The sequence below is a fragment of the Panthera tigris genome, chromosome D1, assembly GCF_018350195.1.
Source record: "Panthera tigris isolate Pti1 chromosome D1, P.tigris_Pti1_mat1.1, whole genome shotgun sequence".
NCBI classification, from domain to species: domain Eukaryota; kingdom Metazoa; phylum Chordata; class Mammalia; order Carnivora; family Felidae; genus Panthera; species Panthera tigris.
The window spans coordinates 66,292,423-66,315,469 of NC_056669.1; the positions used below are offsets into that span (position 1 = coordinate 66,292,423).

General features: G+C 36.8%; 1 protein-coding gene across 5 annotated transcripts in view; it reads right to left on the reverse strand.

The window, feature by feature from the left end:
- SBF2 (SET binding factor 2) overlaps positions 1 to 23,047 on the reverse strand; it is a 473,279-nt gene that overhangs the window by 422,300 nt on the left and 27,932 nt on the right. For 2 of the 5 annotated variants that reach the window (XM_042959195.1, XM_042959194.1), the window contains exon 1: positions 8,074 to 8,268. The exons of the other annotated variants lie outside the window; for them this stretch is intronic. In XM_042959195.1, coding sequence (XP_042815129.1) covers positions 8,074 to 8,245 — 172 coding nt within the window. In that variant the 5' untranslated portion in view covers positions 8,246 to 8,268. Of the gene's footprint in view, positions 1 to 8,073; positions 8,269 to 23,047 lie in introns of those variants that run through there. 5 annotated transcript variants of the gene reach the window in all.

A 23,047-nucleotide genomic window follows, 5' to 3' on the forward strand; every position in this document is an offset into this window, starting at 1 on the left:
TGTCCCTGATCTTAGACTAGAAGCTTTCAGTTTTTCACCCTTGAGATGTTCCCTCTAAAACCCACTTTGTTGTAAGCTGTTATCATGAACAAATACTGTATTTTGTCAAATGCTTTTTCTGCATCTATTGAAATAAGCGTATGGTTTTTCCTCTTGTTAATGTGAAATATTGGATTAAGTTGTGAATACTGAACCACCCACTGTACCTCTGGAATAAATTCCACTTGATCATGAATGAATTTTTAAATGTATCCATGAATTTGGTTTGTTAATAATTTTTTGAGGATTTTTGCATCTGTGTTCATCAGAAATATTGGCCTCTCTTTTTTTGTAGTGTCTTTGACCAGTTTTGCTATTAGGGTAATGCTGGCCTCATAGAATGAATTGGGAAGTTTTCCTTTCTATTTTTTGGAACACGTTGAGGAGAACAGGTATTCAACGTTTTTTATTTATTTTTGGGACAGAGAGAGACAGAGCATGAACGGGGAAGGGGCAGAGAGAGAGGGAGACACAGAATCGAAACAGGCTCCGAGCCATTAGCCCAGAGCCTGACGCGGGGCTCGAACTCACGGACTGCGAGATCGTGACCTGGCTGAAGTCGGACGCTTAACCGACTGCGCCACCCAGGCGCCCCAGGAGAACAGGTATTAAGTCATCTTTAAATGTTTGGTAGAGTTTGCCTGTAAAGCAATCTGATCCTGGACTTTCCTCTGTTGTAAGTTCTTTTATTACTGATTCAATTTCATTACTAGTAATCAATCTGTTCAGATTTTCTCCCTCTTCCTGATTCCGTTTTAGAAGATTGTATGCTAGGAATTTATCCATTTATTCTAGGTTGTCCAATTTGTTGACACATAACTTTTCATAATACTCTCATAATTCTTTGTATTTCTGTGGTGTCAATTGTCATTTCTCCACCTTCAATTCTGATTTTATTTATCTTTTTTTCTTCATGAGTCTGACCAAAGGTTTACCAACTTGTCTCAAAGACAAGATTGGTGTCATTGAGCTTTTCTTTTTATTTATTTATCTATTTATCTATTTATTTATTTATTTCCACTCTAATCTTTATTATTTCCTTCCCTCTACTATTTTTGAGCTCTGTTTGTTCTTTTTTCTAGCTCCTTTAGGTTGTTAGAGATTTTTTCTTTTTCTTGAGGTAGGCCTATATCACTATAAACACATTTTAGAACTGCTTTTGCTGCATCCCAAAGATTTTTAACCATTTGTTTTCATTTTCATTTGTCTCCATGTATTTTTAATTTCCTCTTTGACTTCTTTGTTGACCCATTTGCTGTTTAGCAGCATATTATTTGACCTATACATGTTTTTTTACGATTTTCTTTTAACTGATTTCTAATTTCATGCTATTGTTGTCAAAAAGATGCCTGACATAATTTCAATCTTCTTAAATTTACTGAGATTTGTTTTGTGGCCTAACATGTGATCTATCCTGAAGAATGTTGCACATGCACTTGAAAAGAATGTGTATTTTGCTGTTTGGACATAGAATGTTCTGTATATATAGATATGTTAGGTCTATTGGTCAAATGTGTCATTCAAAGCCACTGTTTTCATTAATTTTCTGTCTGGATGATCTATCCATTGATGTAAGTGAGGTGTTAAGCTCCCCTTCTATCACTGTATTACTGTCAATTTCTTCCCTTATGCCTATTTAATACTGCTTTATGAATTCAGGTGCTCCTATGTTGAGTGCATAGATATTTACAATTACTATATCCTCTTGTTTGATTGGTCCTTTTATCATTATGTAGTGTCTTTGTCTCTTGCTACAGTCTTTGTTTTAAAGTCTATTTTGTCTGACTACCCATCATCAGGGAAATATAAATCAAAACCACAATGAGATATCACCTCACACCTGTCAGAATGACTAAAATTAACAACTCAGGAAACAACAGATGTTGGTGAGGATACAGAGAAAAGGGAACACTTTTGCACTGTTGGTAGGAATGCAAACTGGTGCAGCCACTCTGGAAAATATGAAGGTTCCTCAAAAAATTAAAAGCAGAATGGCCCTACGACCCAGCCATTGCACTTTTAGGTATTTATCCAAATGATACAAAAATGCTGATTCGAAGGGGAACGTGCACCCCAATGTTTATAGCAGCACTATTGACAACAGCCAAAGTATGGAAAGAGCCCAAATGTCCACTGACTGATGAATGGATAAAGAAGATGTGGGGTGTGTATACACACACACACACACACACACACACACACACACTATTACCTGGCAATCAAAAAAAGAAATCTTGCCATTTGCAACAATGTAGATGAAACTAGAGTGTATTATACTAAACAAAGTAAGTCAGTGAAAGAAACACAAATAATATGGTTTCACTCATATGTGGAATTTAAGAAACAAAACAGATGAGCATAGAGGGAGGGAAGGAAAAATAAGATAAAAACAGAGAGGGAGGCAAACCATAAGAGTCTCTTAAATCAGAACAAACTGAAAGTTGCTGGAGGGGAGTTGGGGGGGGGGATGGGCTAAGTGAGTGACAGGAATTAAGTTGGGATGAGCACTGGGTGTTTTATGTAAGTGATAAATCACTAAATTCCACTCCTGAAACAATTACTACACTATACATTAACTAACTGGGATTTAAATTAAAACCAAATAAATAAGGGGGTTCAGTGGGTTCAGCATCTGACAGTTCATGAGTTCAAGCTCTGCATCAGGCTATCTGCTGTCAGCATGGAGTCTGCTTCAGATCCTCTGTCCCTCTCTCTGCACCTCTCCCACTCAAGCTCTCCCCTCTCAAAAACAAACATTTAAAAGGAAGGAAGGAAGGCAGGAAGGCAGGAAGGCAGGAAGGCAGGAAGGCAGGAAGGCAGGAAGGCAGGAAGGCAGGAAAGCAGGAAGCCTATTTTGTCTGATAAGCACTGCTACCCTGGCCTTTTTTCCCCCCCACTTCCATTTGCATGGTATATGTTTTTCCATCCCTTTACTTTCATTCTGTATGTATCTTTCAGTCTGAAATTAGTCTCTTGTAGGCAACATCTAGATGGGTCTTGTTTTTTTATCCATTTTGTCACCCTATGTCTTTTGAGTGTAACACTAATCCATTTACATTTAAAGTAATTATTTATAGGTATGTACTTACTACCATTTTATTAGTTGTTCTTTGGTTGTTTTTGTAGTTCTTCCGTATTCCTTTCTTCTTCTCTTGCTCTCTCACCTTGTGGTTTTATGGCTTTCTCTAGTGTTATGCTTGGATTCCATTTTCTCTCTCTCTCTCTCTCTTTTTTTTTTTTAATTAAACTCTCCCCAAAGTAGGGCTTGAACTTGTGACTCCAAACTCACAACCCTGAGATCAAGAGTCATGCTCCACTAACTAAGCCAGCCAAGCGCCCTTCCATTCTCTTTATTTTTTGTGTATGCATTACAAGTTTTTGATTTTGGTTACCACTTGATTAGTATATAACATCTTAAGTGCACAGTGGTCTCTATTTAGTTGACTGTCACTTACATTTGAACACATCCTAAAAGCACTAAATTATTACTCTCTTCTCCAATGTTTTATGTAGATGATGTCATATTTTACATCTTTTTATTTTGTGTATCCCTTGGGTAATTTTTGTGGACATAACTGATTTTACTACTTTTGTGTTTTAACCATCATACTGGCTTTATAAGTAATTAATTTACTACCTTTAATACAATTGCTTTTACCTGTGACATTTTTTCCTTTTGTAATTTTCTTCCTTCTTATGGCCTTTTCTTTACACTTAAAGAATTCCCTTTAACATTTCCTGAAAGGCTGATTTAGTGATGATAAATTTCTTTAACTTTTGTTTGGGAAATTCTTTATCTCTCCTTCTATTCTGAAGGATAATCTTGCTGAGCAGAGTGTTCTTGCTTGTAGGTTTTTTCCCTTTCAGCACTCTGAATATATCATGCCACTCCCTTCTGGCCTGAAAAGTTTCTGCTGAAAAATCAACTGGCAGACTTATGCAGTTTCTCTTGTATCATCCTGTAATCATCTCAGTACTTAAAATTGAATTAAGGTGATACAGAATCACTAGTGTCTCTAGTCGCCTGCTAGAAGCAACCATAAATGTTTACACTTAAACCTCAAGTTATCTCTATAACTCTTCTATTCATAACATCCAATATAAATCAAATATGACTAGGCATAAAAGGAAAGAGTTTTTAGTTGTTTTTTTGATGTTTATTTTTTATTTTTGAGAGAGAGAGAGAGACAGTGCGAGCAGGGAGCGGGGAAAGGGCAAAGAGACAAGGAGACAGAATCCGAAGCAGACTCTAGGCTCTGAACTGTCAAAACAGAGACCGATGTGGGGCTCAGACTCACAAACCGTGAGATTATGACCTAAGCCGAAGTCAGATGCTTAACCAATTGAGCCACCCAGGCTCAGAAAGATCTGAGAAAGATCCAGAAAGATCTTTTTTTAAAGCAACAACAGATTCCCTGACAGGGATCCAGAAAATACAGTTATCAGAAACAGACTAAAAAATATCCATGCCTTATGTCCATGCATAGACCTATATAAGAATGTTCCTTAGCACCTTTATTTATTGTAATAGCCAAAAACCAGAAACAACCGAAATGTCCTTCAATAGATAAATGGATCAACAAACTTAGATATATACATACAACAGGATACTACTCAGCAATAAAAAGAAACTATTTAATACACACAGCCACATGGATGAATCTCAAAATAATTATTCAAAGTGAAAGAAGTTCCCCAAAAAGTACATACTGTACATTTCCAAAAATACAAGTAATTTGTAGCAACAGAAAGCAGATCAGTGGTTACTTAGGGACAGGGAATAGCAGGGGTGAAAGCAATAGGAGGCAAGAATTATAAAGACACATGAAGAAACTTACAGGAGTAATGATTATGATTATGTTGATTGTGGTGATGATCATACATATCAAAACTCATCACACTGCACATTTTAAAGATGTGCAGTTTATTTTACATCAATTGTATCTCAATAAACCTGAAAAAAAACATGCTAAATGTGTTCAAGGAAATAAAAGGCATAAGTGACAAAATCATCAAAGAACCAAATAAATAATCTAATATTGGAGCATACAATTAACCAAAATTAAGAATTCCATGGGTGCGATTAACAGCAGCTCAGAATATAGATCAAAAGAAAATATGCAGAATAAAACACAAAGAGACAAAAGGATAAAATATAACAAAAACAAAAGGAAGGGTGCAAGAGACAGAGGAGGGTATAGTGGGAAAATCAAAAATTCCAAAAGGAGGAAGAAAATGGGACAGAAGAACATGCAAAGTGATAATGGCTTAAAATTCTTAAAAAATGATTTTAATCATCATGATAGAGATACAAGAAGCCCAATGAAATTCAAGCAAATAAGTACAAAGAAAATCATACTACGTTCAAAGACAAAAACAAAGGGAAAAAATGCTTAAAGCAACTAGAGGAAGGAAACAGATTACCTTCATGGAAAAAAAATTAGACTGTCTGCTACCTTCAATAAAAATAATAGAAACCAAAACACAACAGAAACACATCCTCAAACTGCTGAATGATAATAACTAATAGAATTCTATTCCCTGAAAAAATATCTTTCAAGCATAATGTAAAATAAACACTTTCAAACAAGAACAGAGCATTCTTAGAATTCCCACAAAGAGGGGCGCCTGGGTGGCTCAGTTGGTTAAGCATCCAACTTCAGTTCAGGTCATGATCTCACACTCCGTGAGTTCGAGCCCCGTGTCGGGCTCTGTGCGGACCGCTAGGAGCCTGGAGCCTGCTTCAGATTCTGTGTCTCCCTCTCTCTCTGCCCCTCCGCTGCTCATGCTCTGTCTCTGTCTCAAAAATAAATAAAAACATAAAAAAAAAAAATTCCCACAAAGAAAACTCAGTATAATTATTTTGAGACTCTTTTATGTGATTGTGTATAACAATAGTTTGTTCCTTTTGGGGGCAACTAAGAGGCTCAGTTGCTTAAGCATCCAACTTCAGCTCAGGTCATGATCTCATGGTTCTTGGGTTTGAGCGCTGCTTCGGGCTCTCTACTGTCAGCACAGAGCCCACTTCAGATCCTCAGTCTCCCTCTCTTTCTCCCCCTCCCCTACTCATGCATGCATGCATTCTCTCTCTCTCTCTCTCAATAATAAACATAAAGGGGCACCTGGGTGGCTCAGTCGGTTAAGCGTCCGACTTCGGCTCAGGTCATGATCTCGCGGTTCGTGAGTTCAAGCCCCGCGTCGGGCTCTGTGCTGACAGCTCAGAGCCTGGAGCCTGTTTCGGATTCTGTGTCTCCCTCTCTCTCTCTGACCCTCCCCCGTTCATGCTCTCTATCTCAAAAATAAATAAACGTTAAAAAAAAAATTAAAAAAAAAATAATAAACATTAAAAACAAATAGAAGTTAAAAAATAAAATAAAATAAAATAAAATAAAATAAAATAAAATAAAATAAAATAAAATAAAATGTTTGTGGGGCACCTGGGTGGCTCAGTTGGTTAAGTGTCTGACTTTTAATTTCGGCTCATCACTAGGTCATGATCTCATGTTTCATGAGATCAAGCCCGACACTGGGCTCTGTGCTGACAGTGCAGAGCCTGTTTGGGATTCTCTCTCTCGCTCTCTCTCTCTCTCTGCTCCTCCCCCACTCGTTCTCTCCCCCCCCCGAAAGTAAAGTTTTGAAAAAAATTTTTAATAAAAATAATAAAAATAGTTTGTTCCTTTTTATTGCTGAGTAGTATTCGACTGTATACATGGATATACCTCAATTTGTTTATACATTCATCTGATTAAAGACATTTGGCTTGCTCCTACTTTGGCACTATTACAAGTAAAGTTTGCTTCAAGCAGAAGAAAATTTATGCCAGATGAAGTCTTTGGAGAAGCAGGAAGGGGGGGAAAAAAAGGAGTAACAGAAAGAATAAATTGTAAGTAAACCTAAATGAATACTGACTGTTCTATATGGCTTAAATCTTTTTTTAATCTTTTAAAATTTTATTTTATTTTGGAGTGGGGAGGGAAGGGGGTAGAGGGAGAGAGAGAAAGAATCTAAAGCATTCCCCAAGCTCAGAGCAGAGCCTGATGCAGGGCTCAATCCCACAACCCTGGGACTGTGACCTGAGCCAAAATCAAGAGTCAGATACTCAACCGACTGAGCCACCCAGGCACCCCTACAGGATTTAAATTTTAAACAAAACTAAACTATAGTAGCAGCATACAAGTCAGGAGGGATAAATGGTGTTAAAGTATTCCAAGGTCTTTGCACTAGCAGGAAGAAGATAAAAGTATATTACTAACATTTTATAACTTGGAGAACATTCAGTAGTAATCATAAAGAAATGTGAGACATTTCATTCTTAAATTCAATAAACACTTATTGAATGCCTGTTATCTCCCAGGCACAAAACTATGTGCACTATGTATGTATAGTGGTAAACAGAATAAACTACAAATAACTCAAAGTCTATCAATAGTAGAATGGATAAATGCATTGTGGTTTGTTCATAAACTGGAATACTACACAACAATAAAAAACCACAACTGCATACAACATAGATGAACCTCAAAATATAATGTTGAGTGACAGAAGAAACAAAAGAATATTTACCATATTCATATTTACTATATTCATATTCATATGAAGTACAAACACAGGCTAGAGTAATCTATGGAATTAGAAATCAGAACAGTGTATCTCTGGAGAGGAGGAAGGGTTAATGATTGGAAAAGAGCATAATTAGGGCTTCTAGGGTACTAATAATGGTCTAATTCTTAAATTGAGTGGTGTTTATATGAGTATATTTATTTTGAAGATTATTTACTGAGCTGTGCAGTTTGCATACTCTCGTGCATACATGATGTAATTTAATAAATGCTTTTTAAAAGATGGTGCAGTCTCCATTTACCAACATGGAAAACTTTAGAACATATTCTGAGGAAATTAACTTCTGAGAAAAAGAAGAAACTACTGAATAGCAGTTTCATCCCTTTTTTATAAAAAATATGCTGCATACATATATACATTATGCTCAAAAGAATTCTGGGAGGGTGCACAAGAAAATATCAGTAATAGTTATACCTGAGTGGCATAAATATGGGTGGTGTGTTTCTTCCCATACAAGTCTGTCTTTTAAATTTACAATAAACATGGAGCTTTTCCCACGTTCACATGGCCCGGGGGTCGGACTGCGGGTCTCACTGCAGCCGCGGCAACTCCAGAGCAGAGTAGGAACTGCAGCGGCCAGAGTCATGGCAGGACAAGCGTTTATGAAGTTTCTTCCCCTCTTTGACAGAGTTTTAGTTGAAAGGAGTGCAGCTGAAACTGTAACCAAAGGAGGCATTATGCTTCCAGAAAAATCTCAAGGAAAAGTTTTGCAAGCAACAGTAGTAGCTGTTGGATCAGGCTCTAAAGGAAAGGGTGGAGAGATCAACCAGTCAGTGTGAAAGCTGGAGATAAAGTTCTTCTCCCAGAATACGGAGGCACCAAAGTAGTTCTAGATGACAAGGATTATTTCTTATTTAGAGATGGTGACATTCTTGGAAGGTATGTAGACTGAAATAAATCATTATTGAAATGGCATGAAGTGAAGCTGACCATTCCAGTGAAGTTGTGAAATCTTTCATCATGTAAATAATTCTCATGTCTCTCTTTTATAATAAACTAATGGTATCCCCAAAAAATTTTAATAAATTTACAATAAACATGGAAATCTTACATAATAAATATATTTGATAAGTAACTATAAAAGAACAATAGCCCTTTTATCCTCTTTATTATAAAAATAATTCTCCTTCAGGGTGCCAGGGTGGCTCAGTCAGTTAAGCGTCTGACTCTTGATTTCAGCTCAGGTCATGATCTTGTGGTTTGTAGGTTCAAGCCCTGAATTGGGCTTTGTGCTGACAGTACAGAGTCTGCTTGGAATTCTCTCTCTCTCCCTCTCTCTCTGCCCCTCTCTGCTCTCACTCCCGCTCTCAAAATAAATACATTTTAAAAATTACAAAAAAATAAAATAAAAATAATTCTCCTTCAAACCGATGATTGCCAGAGGAAAAGCAGGTGGGGTTATGGGCAAAATGAGTGAAGAGGAGAAAGAGGTAGAGGCTTCCAGTAATGGAATTAACAGGTCATGAAAATAAAAGGTACGGTTTAGGGAATATACTCACTTGGACTGTAATAGCATTGTATGGTGACAGATGGTAGCTACACTTGTGGTGGGCACAGCATAACTATAAACGTGTTGAATCACTACATTGTACATCTGAAACTAATGTAACATTGTATGTCAACTATATTCAAATAAAAATAAAAATAGAGATAATTCTCCTTTAAATAAAAGATCAAAGCCAAATGGGAAAAGAAATGCTCTGCTTTCTCTGACAATTTACTAACATAACACTACAGTCCAAACAGCAGGACTATTCTTTCTGTCTTTGTTGTTATTGCTATTAAAATAATTTTAAAAGCTTTTTATGGACTTAAGCATTTGTCACAAGCTTCATTCCAAGCTTTGGCCTTCTCCACACTATTTTTACACTCTGGTGTCTCTCTTTTATAGTCATCTCTATTTATATGGCTGCCCTTCCCTTTCCTATGTCCTTTCAATATCTTCATTCATCAGCCCTCGCATCTTGGGGCACCTGACTGGCTCATTTGGTAGCCTGCAACTCTTGATCTCAGGGTTGTGACTTTGGGCCCCACATTGGACATGGAGCCTACTTAAAAAAAGAAAAAGGAAAAAAAAAAGATGCACTCTCATCTTATTTTACCTTCTTTTCTTCTCACAGGCAATACCCCATGATTTTTTAAGAATGTTTTTTTCTTCAAAGAGCCAGAAACTAGAAGATTAAAATTTCACCAATTCTGCCATATCCAAACATCACATTCAGATGTCTCCTAGCTCTCCTGATCACTAAAAGATATAACTTTTATAGCTAACTATAAAACACTGCAAACTCTTACAATGCAGTTACCCAATATTCAACACTTTATGTGCTTCATTTTGGGGTTTTCCTAACAGTGCTTTGACCAAACGTTTAAACAGTAAAATAAAATGCACAAATATTTACCATAAAAATTCATTATTATTTAATTTTACATGTATTACATAAAATTTATAAAATGAGAAAAAAATGCACATGTCATTCTACCACTCTAATAAAACTTATTTTGGTGTACTTCCTCATTTCATCTATTTTCATTTGTTTTTTGTTTCAGAACTGTAATTACTTTGCATGCATGATTTTGGTATTTGGCTTTTTACCCCCAACTATACCATAATCATCTCTCCATGTTTCTATATGGCCCTACTATACATCATTTTTCATTATAATTGTTCCACTGTTGCTAAACATCATGGTGGTCTCCACTACTTGGCTACTATAAATAATGCTACAACAAACATCATTAGATACTAAGTTTTGCATATTTTGTACCATACTCTTAGGTTAGATTCAAAGTCTTCCTTAAGGTATCATGAAAAGGTAGTACTTGATTTAAAGGATAGAAGATTTTTGAATAGAGAGGAGAAAGACAGAACAAAGGCCCTGTGGGAAATACAGAATGGTTCAGTTTGGCTGATGTATTATATATCATCTATAAAGGAAAACAATAACAATAAAAATTGGAAATGTGTTCAAGAAAGATAATGAAAGAATTTTATTAAGTAGACAACAGAGTGGGGGATGCCTGGCTGGCTCAGCCAATAAAGCATGCTACTCTTGATCTTAAGGTTGTGAGTTTGAGCCCCATGTTGAATATAGAGATTAAAATCTTAAAAAAAAAAAAAAAAGTTGACAATGGAGAGTAACTAAAGTGTTTTTCTTTTTAAAATAATATACAGGTTAATGCAACTGATATGTATTTCACAAAATTAATAAAAATCTTAAGTGATTCTGAATGTGTAAGTAGTACTTCCAAATTTTTTATCTGAAGACTCTCTTTTGTTTTTGTTTTTTGTTTTGTTTTAGAGAGAGAGAGAGAGCAAGAGAGAGAGTGAGAGAGAGAGAGAGAGCGAGAGAGAGAGAGAGAGCAGAGGAGAGGAACAAAAGGAGAAAGAGAGAATTCCAAGCAGGCTCCAAGCCCAGTGTGGAGCCCAACATGGGGCTCAATTCCAAGACCTGGGATCATGACCTACGGGGAAATTGAGTCAGATGCTAAACCAACTGAATCAGCCAGGTGTCCCTAGAGATCTATCTTAAATCATAAAATTATAGGGCTGCCTGGGTGGCTCAGTTGGCTAAGCATCTGATTTTGGCTCAGGACATGATCTCACAGTTTGTGGGTTGGAGCACTGTGTCAGGCTCTGTGCTGACAGCTCAGAGCCTGGAGCCTGCTTTGGATTCTGGGTCTCCCTCACTCTCTCTGCCCTTCCCCTGCTCGTGCTCTGTCTCTCTCTCTCTCTCTCAAAAAATAAACATTTAAAAAAATTTTAATCACAAAATTATAAACCATTCTCTGTATCACAACTTTCGTTACCCTTCAATCTTTTTCAGAATCCCCTTCTAAAAAGTGAGTTAATTCAAGAGAATGAGAAGACAAGCCACAGACTGGGAAATAAATATCCATAAGCAATATATCTGATAAATGACTGTTACCCAAAATATGCAAAGGCAGCCTGGATGGCTGAGTTGGCTAAGTGTCCAATTCTTGGTTTCAGCTCAGGTCATGATCTCACATGGAAGATGGAGCCCCAGCCTCAGGCTCTGGAATCGAGCTCAGTTCATGGAATCGAGCCCCAGCATCAGGCTCTGAGCTGACAGCGTGGAGCCTGCTTGGGATCCTCTCTCTCCCTCTCTTCCTGCCCCTCCCCTGCTTGTGCTCTCCCCCTCCAAAATAAATAAACTTAAATATATATATATATATATGTGTGTGTGTGTGTGTGTGTGTACATATATATAGATATAGATAGATACACAAAGAACTCTTAAAACTCAACAATAAGAAAATGGACAACCCAATAATTTTTAAATGGGCAAAAGACTTGAAGAGATACCTCACCAAAGATGATATGCAGATGCAGCAATAAGCATGTTCAACACCATATTTCATTAGAAAAGTGCAAATTAAAGCAATAAGATACTACTATACATCTATTAGAATGGCCAAAATCCAAAACACTGACAACATCAAATGTAGCTAAGAATATGAAACAAGAACTCTCACTCATTGATGGAGGGAATGCAAAATGGTACAGCCACTTTGGAAGACACTTCGGTAGTTTCTCACAAAACTAAACACAATCTTCCTATACAATCCAGCAATTGTGCTCCATGGAATTTACTCAAAGGAGTTGAAAACGTATGTCCACACAAAAACCTGCACATGGATGTTTAGAGTGGCTTGATTCATAATTGCCAAAATTTGGAAGCAACCAAGATGTCCTTGTAGGTGACTTGATTAATAAACATGCAGACAATGAAATATTATTCATAGCTAAAAAGAAATGAGCTATCAAGCCATGGAGAGACATACAGGGACCCTAAATACATATTACTAAGTGAAAGACACCGATTTGAAAAAGGCCACATATGGCATGATATCAACTATATGACATTCTGGAAAAGGTAGAACTATGGAGACCGTAAAAAGATCATTGTTTGCCAGGGGTTAGGAAAAAAGGGAGAGATGAATACATAGAACACAGAGGATTTTTAGGACAGTGAAACTATTCTATATTTTGTATGGACTTTGAGTGATTATGATGTGTGAATTTAGGTTCATCAACTGTAACAAATGTCCTGCTCTGGTGCAAGATGTTGATAGTGGGGGAGGCTATGCATGTGGGAGTAGAGGGTGTATGGGAATTCTGTACTTTCCCTTTAATTTTGCTATGAACCTAAAACGTCTCTAAAAAATAAAGTTTCTTTTAAAGTAGTTGATATCTCAAAGCACCTATGAGTCCTATATCCAATAAAGCAGTGGTTCATTAATGCTTTATTAAATCCTATCATGATCACAGAATTAGAAACATCAAAATAAGCATGACAGAAGCCTGTCCAAGTTAAGCATCAGGTCTTGATTAGGATTTACATTACAAGAGTGTATTCATTTGTTAAAGCTCAAATTGCATGCTGATGATCTATGCATTTTATGCTATATAAATTTCACTTCAGTTTTTTTTAAATTACAAAATAAAAGATAAAATCTAATTTTAAAAATAAAAAGCATCAGGGGCACTTTGGTGGCTCAGACAGTTAAGCATCCAACTTTTGATTTGGGCTCATGTCATGATCTCACAGTAGTGAGATAGAGCACCGCATCGGGCTCCATGCTAACAGTACAGAGCCTGTTTGGAATCCTCTCTTTCACTCTTTCTCCACCCACCCACCCCCAAATGAAATGAAATGAAATGAAATGAAATGAAATGAAATGAAATAAAAGCATCAGAGAAACAGGTCTTTAGAACAGCAGCCATGTGTGTAAAAAAGGAGGAGGTAAGTGGAGAATTTAAATATATAATTACTTCTATATGTACAGAATATCTAAGGAGGGATATGCAAGAAATGGTTGTCCAAAGGGAAACTGTAGCCAGGAGGCAAGAACAGGTCAGTTTTTGGTATCTTTTTAATTCATGACACTTTGTTTTCAGTTCAAAACAATTTAAAAATGTACATATATAGTCATGACCAGTTTTAAAATAAAAATCAACCCAAAACTTCTTGTTGATATTGAGCTATCTCAGTTTCAGTGATTAAAGTCTGAATTGATGATTATAACCTTGACACTCAAAAGTGTGGTCCCTCAAACCAGCAGTATTTGCATTACCTGGAACTTGTTAAAACTGCTGTCTTTAGGGTGGTTGTAACAATAGGATAGATAGAGACAGAGACAGAGATAGAGATAGAGATAGAGATAGAGATAGAGATAGAGATAGAGATAGATATGTCAAAAGTTGTTAACATATATACCTAAAATGTGTGAATTTTATCACATGTAACTCAAACCTTAAAAAGGATATTTTTTTAAGAAAGAAATGTAGTATCTCAGGCCTCAACTCAGACTTACTGAATCACAATCTACATTTGTAACAAATCTCCAGTAGATTCATATGCACATTAAAATTGAGATGCACACTGTTTTGGAGTATTTGTAAACATTAACATAGTTTGACATTGTGGATAACAGTCATTTAAGACTTTTTTTTAATGTCTCTCCAACTGACTGTCAACTCCGTAAGAGCAGGGACCACATTCATTTTATGCATTACTGGCACATAATAGGTATTCAATAAATATTTGCCACATGAAAAAAAAAAGTCTCACATTTATGATTATTGCTACATTTTCTCTTACTATTTTTACCAGAACCCCCTTCTCTTCTGGTTTAATATCTGTCTTAGCCAACAAGTAGAGCTGAGAGCTTACAGAGGAAAGATTCACAGCATATCATTTTTTATGACTATAATGGAAAAGGAAGAAAAACAATAAGCCCTAGCCAATAAAGCAGACACATGTACATATTTTTCAGTTGTATTCTTTTTGTCAGAAATGTTATCTTAATCTGAAAACACTTTTTTAAGAGTTGACATCTCATTGTAAAAACACAAACAAAATCTTGCAAAATAATTAACATCCAGGAAATTCTGAAAATTTAAAATGATTTTGCAGAAACCTGACTGGGTATTAGTCAATAAGCAAATAAAATTACTAGAAGTTTTTTTCTGGTGTTTCAGAGGTTTTAAAATAAAGGAGAGTGCTAGCAAAGAAACAATAATTAGCAATGCAACCACAAAGAAAAAGGAAAAAACAAGAGAGGATAAAATGCAAGCTGAAAAGTTGAAAAGCAGGGGGCACCTGGCTGGCTTATCTGTAGAGCATGCAACTCTCAATCTCAGGGGCCTGAGTTCAAGCATCTTGGGGATGGAGCCTACTAAAAAATAAATAAAAGTTAAAAAGCAGCCAGATAAATTTAGCTGAATTAGCTACCTCAGAACATTAAATCTTATGCCATCACAAGGGATGACAAGAAGCTACCTGATTTATACTTCAAAACCCCCAACAAGCTCTGTAGTTGGCAGTACCAAATACTTCTAGAAGTGAAATGTGAGTAGAACTATTTAAAAGCATAGTTAAGAAACTGGTAGATCCCCAAATAGTCTCTATGTACATGGGTGACTGTCCTTGTTCCATCCCAGCAGAAGAGTGGAGATTTACCATCAGGAAAAGATTTAAAAGACAGAAACTCACCTATGGGAATATTTATTTTATAAAAGTTTACATAGTGAATTCTGCAATCTCAAATATTCCCCTACCTGGCTCACCGAATTCTGGCAACCAAATCTATACTTCCCAGGCAGGAAATGGAAAGATCCTACTCTGGAAAATCTGACAAATAAAAGGTTTAAAAAAAAAAAAAAAACAACACAGGGCGCTGGGTAGCTCAGTCCGTTGAACATCCAACTTCGGTTCAGGTCATGATCTCGCTCGCAATTTGTGAGTTCGAGCCCCGCGTCAGGCTCTGTGCTGACAGCTCAGAGCCTGGAGGCTGCTTTGGATTCTGTGTCTCCTTCTCCCTCTGCCCCTCCCCAACTTGTGCTCTGTCTCTCTCTATCAAAAATAAGTAAAATATTTTTTAAAAATTAAAAAAAAAACTGGGGAGGTTATCAAACCCAATCCCAGCATGATCACCCAATAGTGAAGCCAATAGTCCAAAACCTCACAATGAGTACAAGATTAGGAGAAAGCTAAGGAAAGCCTCTAACATGGAAGATCAAAGCAAGGGGAGGGGGAGGGAGGGCACAGAGGCTTAGAAGAAAAAGACATATTCAAGAAAACAAAAACATTTTTTCAAATCAGTACTATCTTGGGGTGCCTGGGCGGCTCAGTCAGTTAAGAATCTGCCTCTTGATTTCAGTTCAGATCATGCTATCACAGATCATGGCATGGAGCCCCCACATCAGGCTCTGCACTGATAGAGTCTCTGTCTCCCTCTCTCTCTGCCCCTACCCTGCTCATGCTCTCTCTCTCTCTCAAAAATAAAATAAACATTTAAATAAATAAATAAATAAAGTCAGTAATACCTTTAGAGACATAAGAGAAGATATTGCAACCATTAAAAAAAACCAAAAAGAAAATGTTATGAAAAGGAGTATTCAGCAACAAAAAAAGCTGTTGAAATATTTTTAATGACAGTATAAATGAAAAGGAGATGGAAGAAAAAGGGAAGAAACAGAACAGCAAAAAAGAAAACAAAAACCAAAGAGATGAAAATTGGGGCTCCAAAAAGAGAACAGAAACAGTGGAGAATGGAAGGACTTAAATTCACAAGTTACCAATTTGGAAGAGCTACTGAACATCTATAATAATGAATACAAAAAGACCCACTACAAGACATGAAGTTTTTGGGCATGTGGGTGGCTCAGTCAGTTAAGCGTCCAACCTCAGCTCAGGTCATGATCTCATGGCTTATGAGTTCGAGCCCCATGTTGGACTCTGTGCTAACAGCTCAGAGTCTGGACCCTACTTCGGATTCTGTGTCTCCCTTTCTCTCTACCTCTCTCCCTCACTCATGCTCTTTCAAAAATAAATGATCATTAAAACAATTTAAAGAAGTGAAGCTTCAAAAAATAGGAATATATATGTAAGATCCCAAAAGTTCTGTGGGAGGCAAAATTGAACACCACACAAAAGACTGGGACGCTTAATTTACTGAGCCACCCAGGCACCCCTAGAATTTCCCATTTCTTAACACAAATCCAGACTACACCTCTATGTTTAGGAATAGAGGCCTGCCATAAGAGACTGGATTATACACCTTTGCAACAAATGTTTTCTGATTCTATAAATTATACATAGAAGCATAAAGAAGGCAAACTGTCAAAAAATATATACTTCTTTTTACAAAGCTTCTTTTTGTTCCTGGCTATGTTCCCAATTCTATGGAGAAACAGAAAATTATAACAAAGAATCTCTAAATTACAGCATCTACCAATACTTAAATATTAATCTATCAATATTAAGAGTACAATGACTACTTTGGGGGTAGTCTTCAATTGTTTTTGCTAAAGGGCACTTTTTCTCATAAGAGGTAAGAAAGACTCCTGACCTAATATTACTAATGGTGAATCATAGTATAATTTAGTTTGGCAAACTTTAAAATCAAGATTCTCAAACAAAAAAAAAGCATTTGGTCTTTTGCCCCACTTATCAGGTTGATTCTGGATAAAAAGCTTAGGAAAGCACTGCATTAAAAGCAAATCTGTTTGTCAAATTCTTAGAGGAAATGGTTATAAATATTTGAAATATAATAAAAAGCAAAAACAAACACACTGTAACAAAAGTAGACAAGTTAATGTCGCACTTATGAAGATATATTACCCCCCCATCATTCCTTTTTCACAAATAAAAGAGTAGAATAATGTTGAGTACTATTAGACTTTACTAGTTAAGCTGCACCAATATTTTAATGTTCAGATAGATACTATTTCCTCTCATTTTTCATATCTATTGCTATCTCTAACCATTTCTAAATGCTGTGAACAATGCTTTTTGCTAAAAAGCTTCTTTTCTGGGGGGAAAAACAATTTGACTAATTCAAATTGTAGAAAGAAAACTCTGGCCCATGAAATTAAGAGTGTTATGTAAGATCATACATAGTTAGGGGCCCCTGGATGGCTTAGTCAGTTAAGCATCCAATTTCGGCTCAGGTCATGATCTTGCGGTTTGTGAGCTCAAGCCCCACATCAGGCTGTGATGGGCCACATCAGGTGCTGACAGCATGGAGCCTGCTTCAGATCCTCAGTCTCCCTCTCTCTCTGCCCCTCTCCAGCTTGTGTGCTCTCACTCACTCTCTCTCAAAAATAAATAAACATTAAAAAAAAAAAAAGATCATACACAGCTAATAGGTGGCAGAGCCATTAACCCAGGTTTCTTCACTCTAATACTGGGGCAACTATGTCAAAAAAGGGAAGCACAACCTCTATTACCTTCCCTGGTCAGTAATGCCACAGGCAAAGTCCCTGTTACTCCCACCCAGCTAATCAATTAATCCCATTTACATCAACTAAGTGAATTATTGTGCTTTAAAGGATGTAGCTGGTAGTAGTAGCAAGATGGGCTCTTTCCAATTGCCAAAACTATATGCAAGTTCACTTAAGTTACTTCACAAATGCAAGTTTAGTGCAAGAATATGTGACGTAGTACGGAAGCACAAGAAAAGTCTCCACAATTAGGCTTCACTGAAAACTGAAACACTAGTCAGCATAAAGTAAGACTAGTATCCAATAAGAACTCTAAACGTTGTCATTCTGATTCTGCCTCTACTATGACAGTGGTTATGTTTTACTCTCCACTATAACTACTTTCTCTACTACAGTGTTTCTAATGTCCTAAGCTTCTGCTTACTGCTTTCTTTGCTACCTCATAGTCAAATTCTGTAAGGAAGAGGATTACATTGAGTTAATTCACCACTTTGTAAGAAAGAACTACTGTACAGCTCTTGGATCAGGCTAGTTTATAAGCCATGATCTTAGTGTGAAGCCATGAAACTTTGTGTCATGAGTCCCCTCCATTTTGCCACAATTAATTGGACAACAGATTGGTATCAGTGGTATATATATAGGCCATGATCTCCTACCATACTGTCACCCCCTACACCTTCACACTTCTATAGAGCTGATATTAAACAGTAACCCTCCCCCCTTAACCCACCCCAATATTTTCTACTCCCAGGTGTGGAAGATTTAATAGCCTCTCTCCCAACAATATCTTTTCTCTGAATTGAGATTCTCTTTTGAACCCACATATATTCCATATTTATCTAAAATGAAGTCTAACACATGAATTACGCTAGATAAAACTATTCGGATATAAGATAATTTCCTACTATAGAAGAATGATTGCCCTAACTGGTGCACCCAAACATTTTCTAGTAGAAACACAGGTAGTTTTACATGTCACAACTTATAAAGTATTTACCATGTCAGACACTGCACTAAGCACCCAACAGGAAATACCACAGATTAACAAACTGAGGCCCGTAAAGATTAAGTTCTTATACAAAATCACATATAATGATAGTGCTGAAATTAAAATCCTGTCTATGTAAGCCAAAGCCCATGTTTTTAGCAACCATCCTCTACTGTCAATGACTGCCAAGTAGAATTACCAATAGTATTCTATAACACTAATCCTTAAACACACACACACACACACACACAAAACAAAATAAACAAAAACTCTTACGTTACTCTAATGCAGAGCTTCCCAAAGCACTGCTCAGTGAGGTAACTATCATACATTAACAGTTCTGTGACCAAATATGTGTGGGAAATGTTAAAAAGACATCATCAAATTTCCATATTGCAGGTATTCTAAGAATTTTTAATATGCTAATCCACACTGTGAATCTCCAAGAAGTAAATACATTAAGCAGAATTTTCCATATATATTTAGCCAAAGTTACCACTCTTCATAGGCCATTGCCTAGAACTGTTTTGTGGAATGCACCTTAGAAAATACTTATTTAGGGACACGTGGGTGGCTCAGTTGATTGGGCATCCGACTTCGGCTCAGGTTCTGACCTCGTAGTCTGTTGGTTCAAGCCCCCACATCAGACTCTGTGCTGACAGCTCAGAGCCTGGAGCCTGCTTCGGATTCTGTGTCTCCCTGTCTCTCTGTCCCTCCCCCATTCACGTTTTTTCTTTCTTTCTCTCTCTCTCTCTCTCTCTCTCTATTACAAAAATAAATACTTAATAAAACTAAAATGAAAAAAGAAAATTTTCGAGTAAAAAATTTCACATGACCATCCTTTTCTTTGATAAATCACCTAAACTAGGTCTAATCGGTAAATCTTAAGATACCTGCTGACTCATACTCCACTTCTCAGTGAAAATGTCATGGCCATGTTGAGGGTCAATGACCAGGTTTGGGATCATGTGACTTTACCTCTATTCAGAAATGACTGGATAGAATAGGTACCCAGAGGACAGCCCATTCACTTATGTGGTCTGCCTCAAAAAGGTGAGAAAGGCCAATATGATTTATCCCAAGAAATGGGATAAACAAAGCAGACAGGCCGGCAGAGTCATAGAGGGGCAGTAGGACAGCTAGAGGAAATTAGAAAAGGAACAGGAAACCCTAGGGAGCAAAGGAACTGACCAACAGGGAAAAAAAAGGGGAGTTGAACAGAGAAGTCCTGTAGAGATGAGCAACAGACAAGCTACATGCCTGCATTTGAGAGTTATTGCTAGCTCTTATGAACTGAGCCTTTGGATTTCTAGATCGTTTCTGTACCCTTTATAATAACCTCTCTTTTGACTAAACTAGCTTGAGTAACTCTTTTCCTTGCAACCAATCTTATTTAAATTCAAATGAGGAAATTTTAATTTATTTTACTGAAATGAAACTGTACAGTTCAGGTGTTAAAAGAGGATGGACTATAGAAAGAATGCTTGGGACTGAATCCCAGGTCCTCTACTCTAAGATGCATAACTCTAGACTGGTTACCTACAGCCTCCAATTCCCATCTGTAAAATGGAAATAGAGTAAGGCTATGAGGATTAAATGAGATGTCTGTAACGTGTTTTGTGTATATAGCAAGCGCTAAATAAATGTTAGCTAATACTATTAATCTGCATGCACTTCTTTTCTTTCACTCAACATAAAAATCTTGTCCTTAGACCATAACTAAGAAGGAAGAAATAAATCTTATTACTGGATGTAAAAATCTGGTAAACAGTGTTTTTTTAAATTTACTAGACCACTGTAGCCACAAAATGCCTTAACTCTAGGGAATCTCTCACCCTTCGTACAATTTGCATATAATACCAAATACTCTGAAAATACCTTTGATCTTAATGAAATGATTTTTCCATAACAGGGTAAAAATGTTACATCAATATGAGATATGCCTTATCTAAAGGATCAACATTTTAAAAAATATTCCAAAACATAACAACTTTTAAAGTTGACAACAAAAGAAACCCATTTTATAAAATAATAAATCATTTCTTTTATTCTAAGGTTATCATATCTGGAATCAATTTGCAGACTTACTAAAATAACAAGAAACACAAAGAGAACAAATACACAGTAGCTCCTATTCAGGACTTTTAATAACAAAAAATGCCAAATCCAAAGACAAGTGATCTCATTACCATTTACTGTGTTTTTAACCATACTAATGCCTGGATCATATTAGATAAACTTCATATATTAAAATAGTTATATACTTTCTAGGAATAACTCATAGTTATTTTAATAAGTATTTATCATTCTCCTCTGATTTGGATAGTTGGGTTCTGTTTGATAGCAAGGAAATTGGTTAGATCAACCTTAAAAATTATATCAAAATTTTATTTTATTTTTTAGTTTAGTTTATTTTTTATTTTTTGAGAGAGAGAGCGAGAGAGCAAGCAGGGGAGGGGCAGAAAGAGAGGGAGAGAGAAAATCCCAAGCAGGCTTTGCATAGTCAGTGCAGAGCCCTGCATGGGGCTCAATCTCCTGAAATGTGAGATCATAACCTGAGCCAAAATCAAGAGTCAGACGCTTAATCAACTGAGCCAACCAGGTTGGGGCACTTTCTTATAAAATGAAACACATGCCCACCTATGACCCAAAAATTCAACTGCTAAATATTTACCCAAGAGAAATGAACATATATTTTCACAAAAAGACTCATAAGAGTATTCATAGCAGTTTTATTCATTATGGCCAAAAACTAAATAGTCCAGGTATCCATCAAAAGAAGGGATATACTGCTATGTATTACTAACAGTTAAAAAAAAAAACACCCTCTCTCTCTGCCCCTCCCCCATTCATGCTCTGTCTCTCTGTCTCAAAAATAAATAAATGTTAAAAAAAAAAAAATTAAAAAAAAAAAAAAAAGGGGGCACCTGGGTGGCTCAGTCGGTTGAGCGTCCGACTTCAGCTCAGGTCACGATCTCACGGACCGTGAGTTCGAGCCCCGCGTCAGGCTCTGGGCTGATGGCTCAGAGCCTGGAGCCTGCTCCAGTTCTGTGTCTCCCTCTCTCTCTGCCCCCCCCCCCCGTTCATGCTCTGTCTCTCTGTCTCAAAAATAAATAAACGTTAAAAAAAAAAAAATTTAAAAAAAAAAAAAAAACAGAAGAGGGGCACCTGCTTCTTTCTCTGCCCCTCCCCTGCTTGCGTGCTCACAAGCATGTGCTCTTTCTCAAAAATAAATAAACTTAAAAAAAAAAAAAAAAAAAAAGGAAGAAACTTTTGATAGATATAACAATGTGGATGCATCTCAAAAACATGCTGAGTGAGGGGCGCCTGGGTGGCTCAGTCAGTTAAACCTCTGACTGGCTCAGATCATGATCTCGCAGTCCAAGAGTCAAAGCCCTGCACTGGGCTCTGTGCTGACAGCTCAGAGCCTAGAGCCTGCTTCGGATTCTGTGTCTCCCTCTCTCTATGCCCCTCCCCCGCTTATGGTCTCACGCTCTCTCTCTTTCTTTCAAAAATAAACTTTAAAAATAAAAATAAATTTTAAAAACCATGCTGAGTGAAAGAAGACTTACATAAAAGAGTATACATGCTGTATGATTCCATTTACATAAAGTTCTAGAATGGAAAAATTAATCTATGGTGAAAAAAAAGAACAGTGACAGTGATTGCCTCTAGGAGGTTAGGGGCAAGAATGGACTGGGAACAGGCATAAAGGAACATTTTGAGGTAATGGTACTATACTGTATCTTTTTCTTAATGTTTATTTATTTTTGAGAGAGAGAGAGAGAGAAAGAGAACGTGAGTTGGGGAGAGGCAGAGAGAGAGGGAGACACAGAATCTGAACAAGGCTCCAGGCTCCAAGCTGTCAGTGCAGAGCCCAACACAGGGCTCAAACCCTTGAATCATGAGATCATGACCTGAGCTGAAGTCAGACGCTTACTGACTGTGCCCCTACTATATCTTGATAAGAGGCTGGGTTATGCAGTGCATAAAATTCCCAGAAACGTAAACTTAAGATTTGTGTATCTCATTATATGTAAATTTTACATCAAAAGAAAAAAAAAAAGAATATTTCATTTTAGAATGTTGATAATATGCATGCTAAGTTTAATAATTAAGCATAATGATATCAACAATTTACTTTGAAA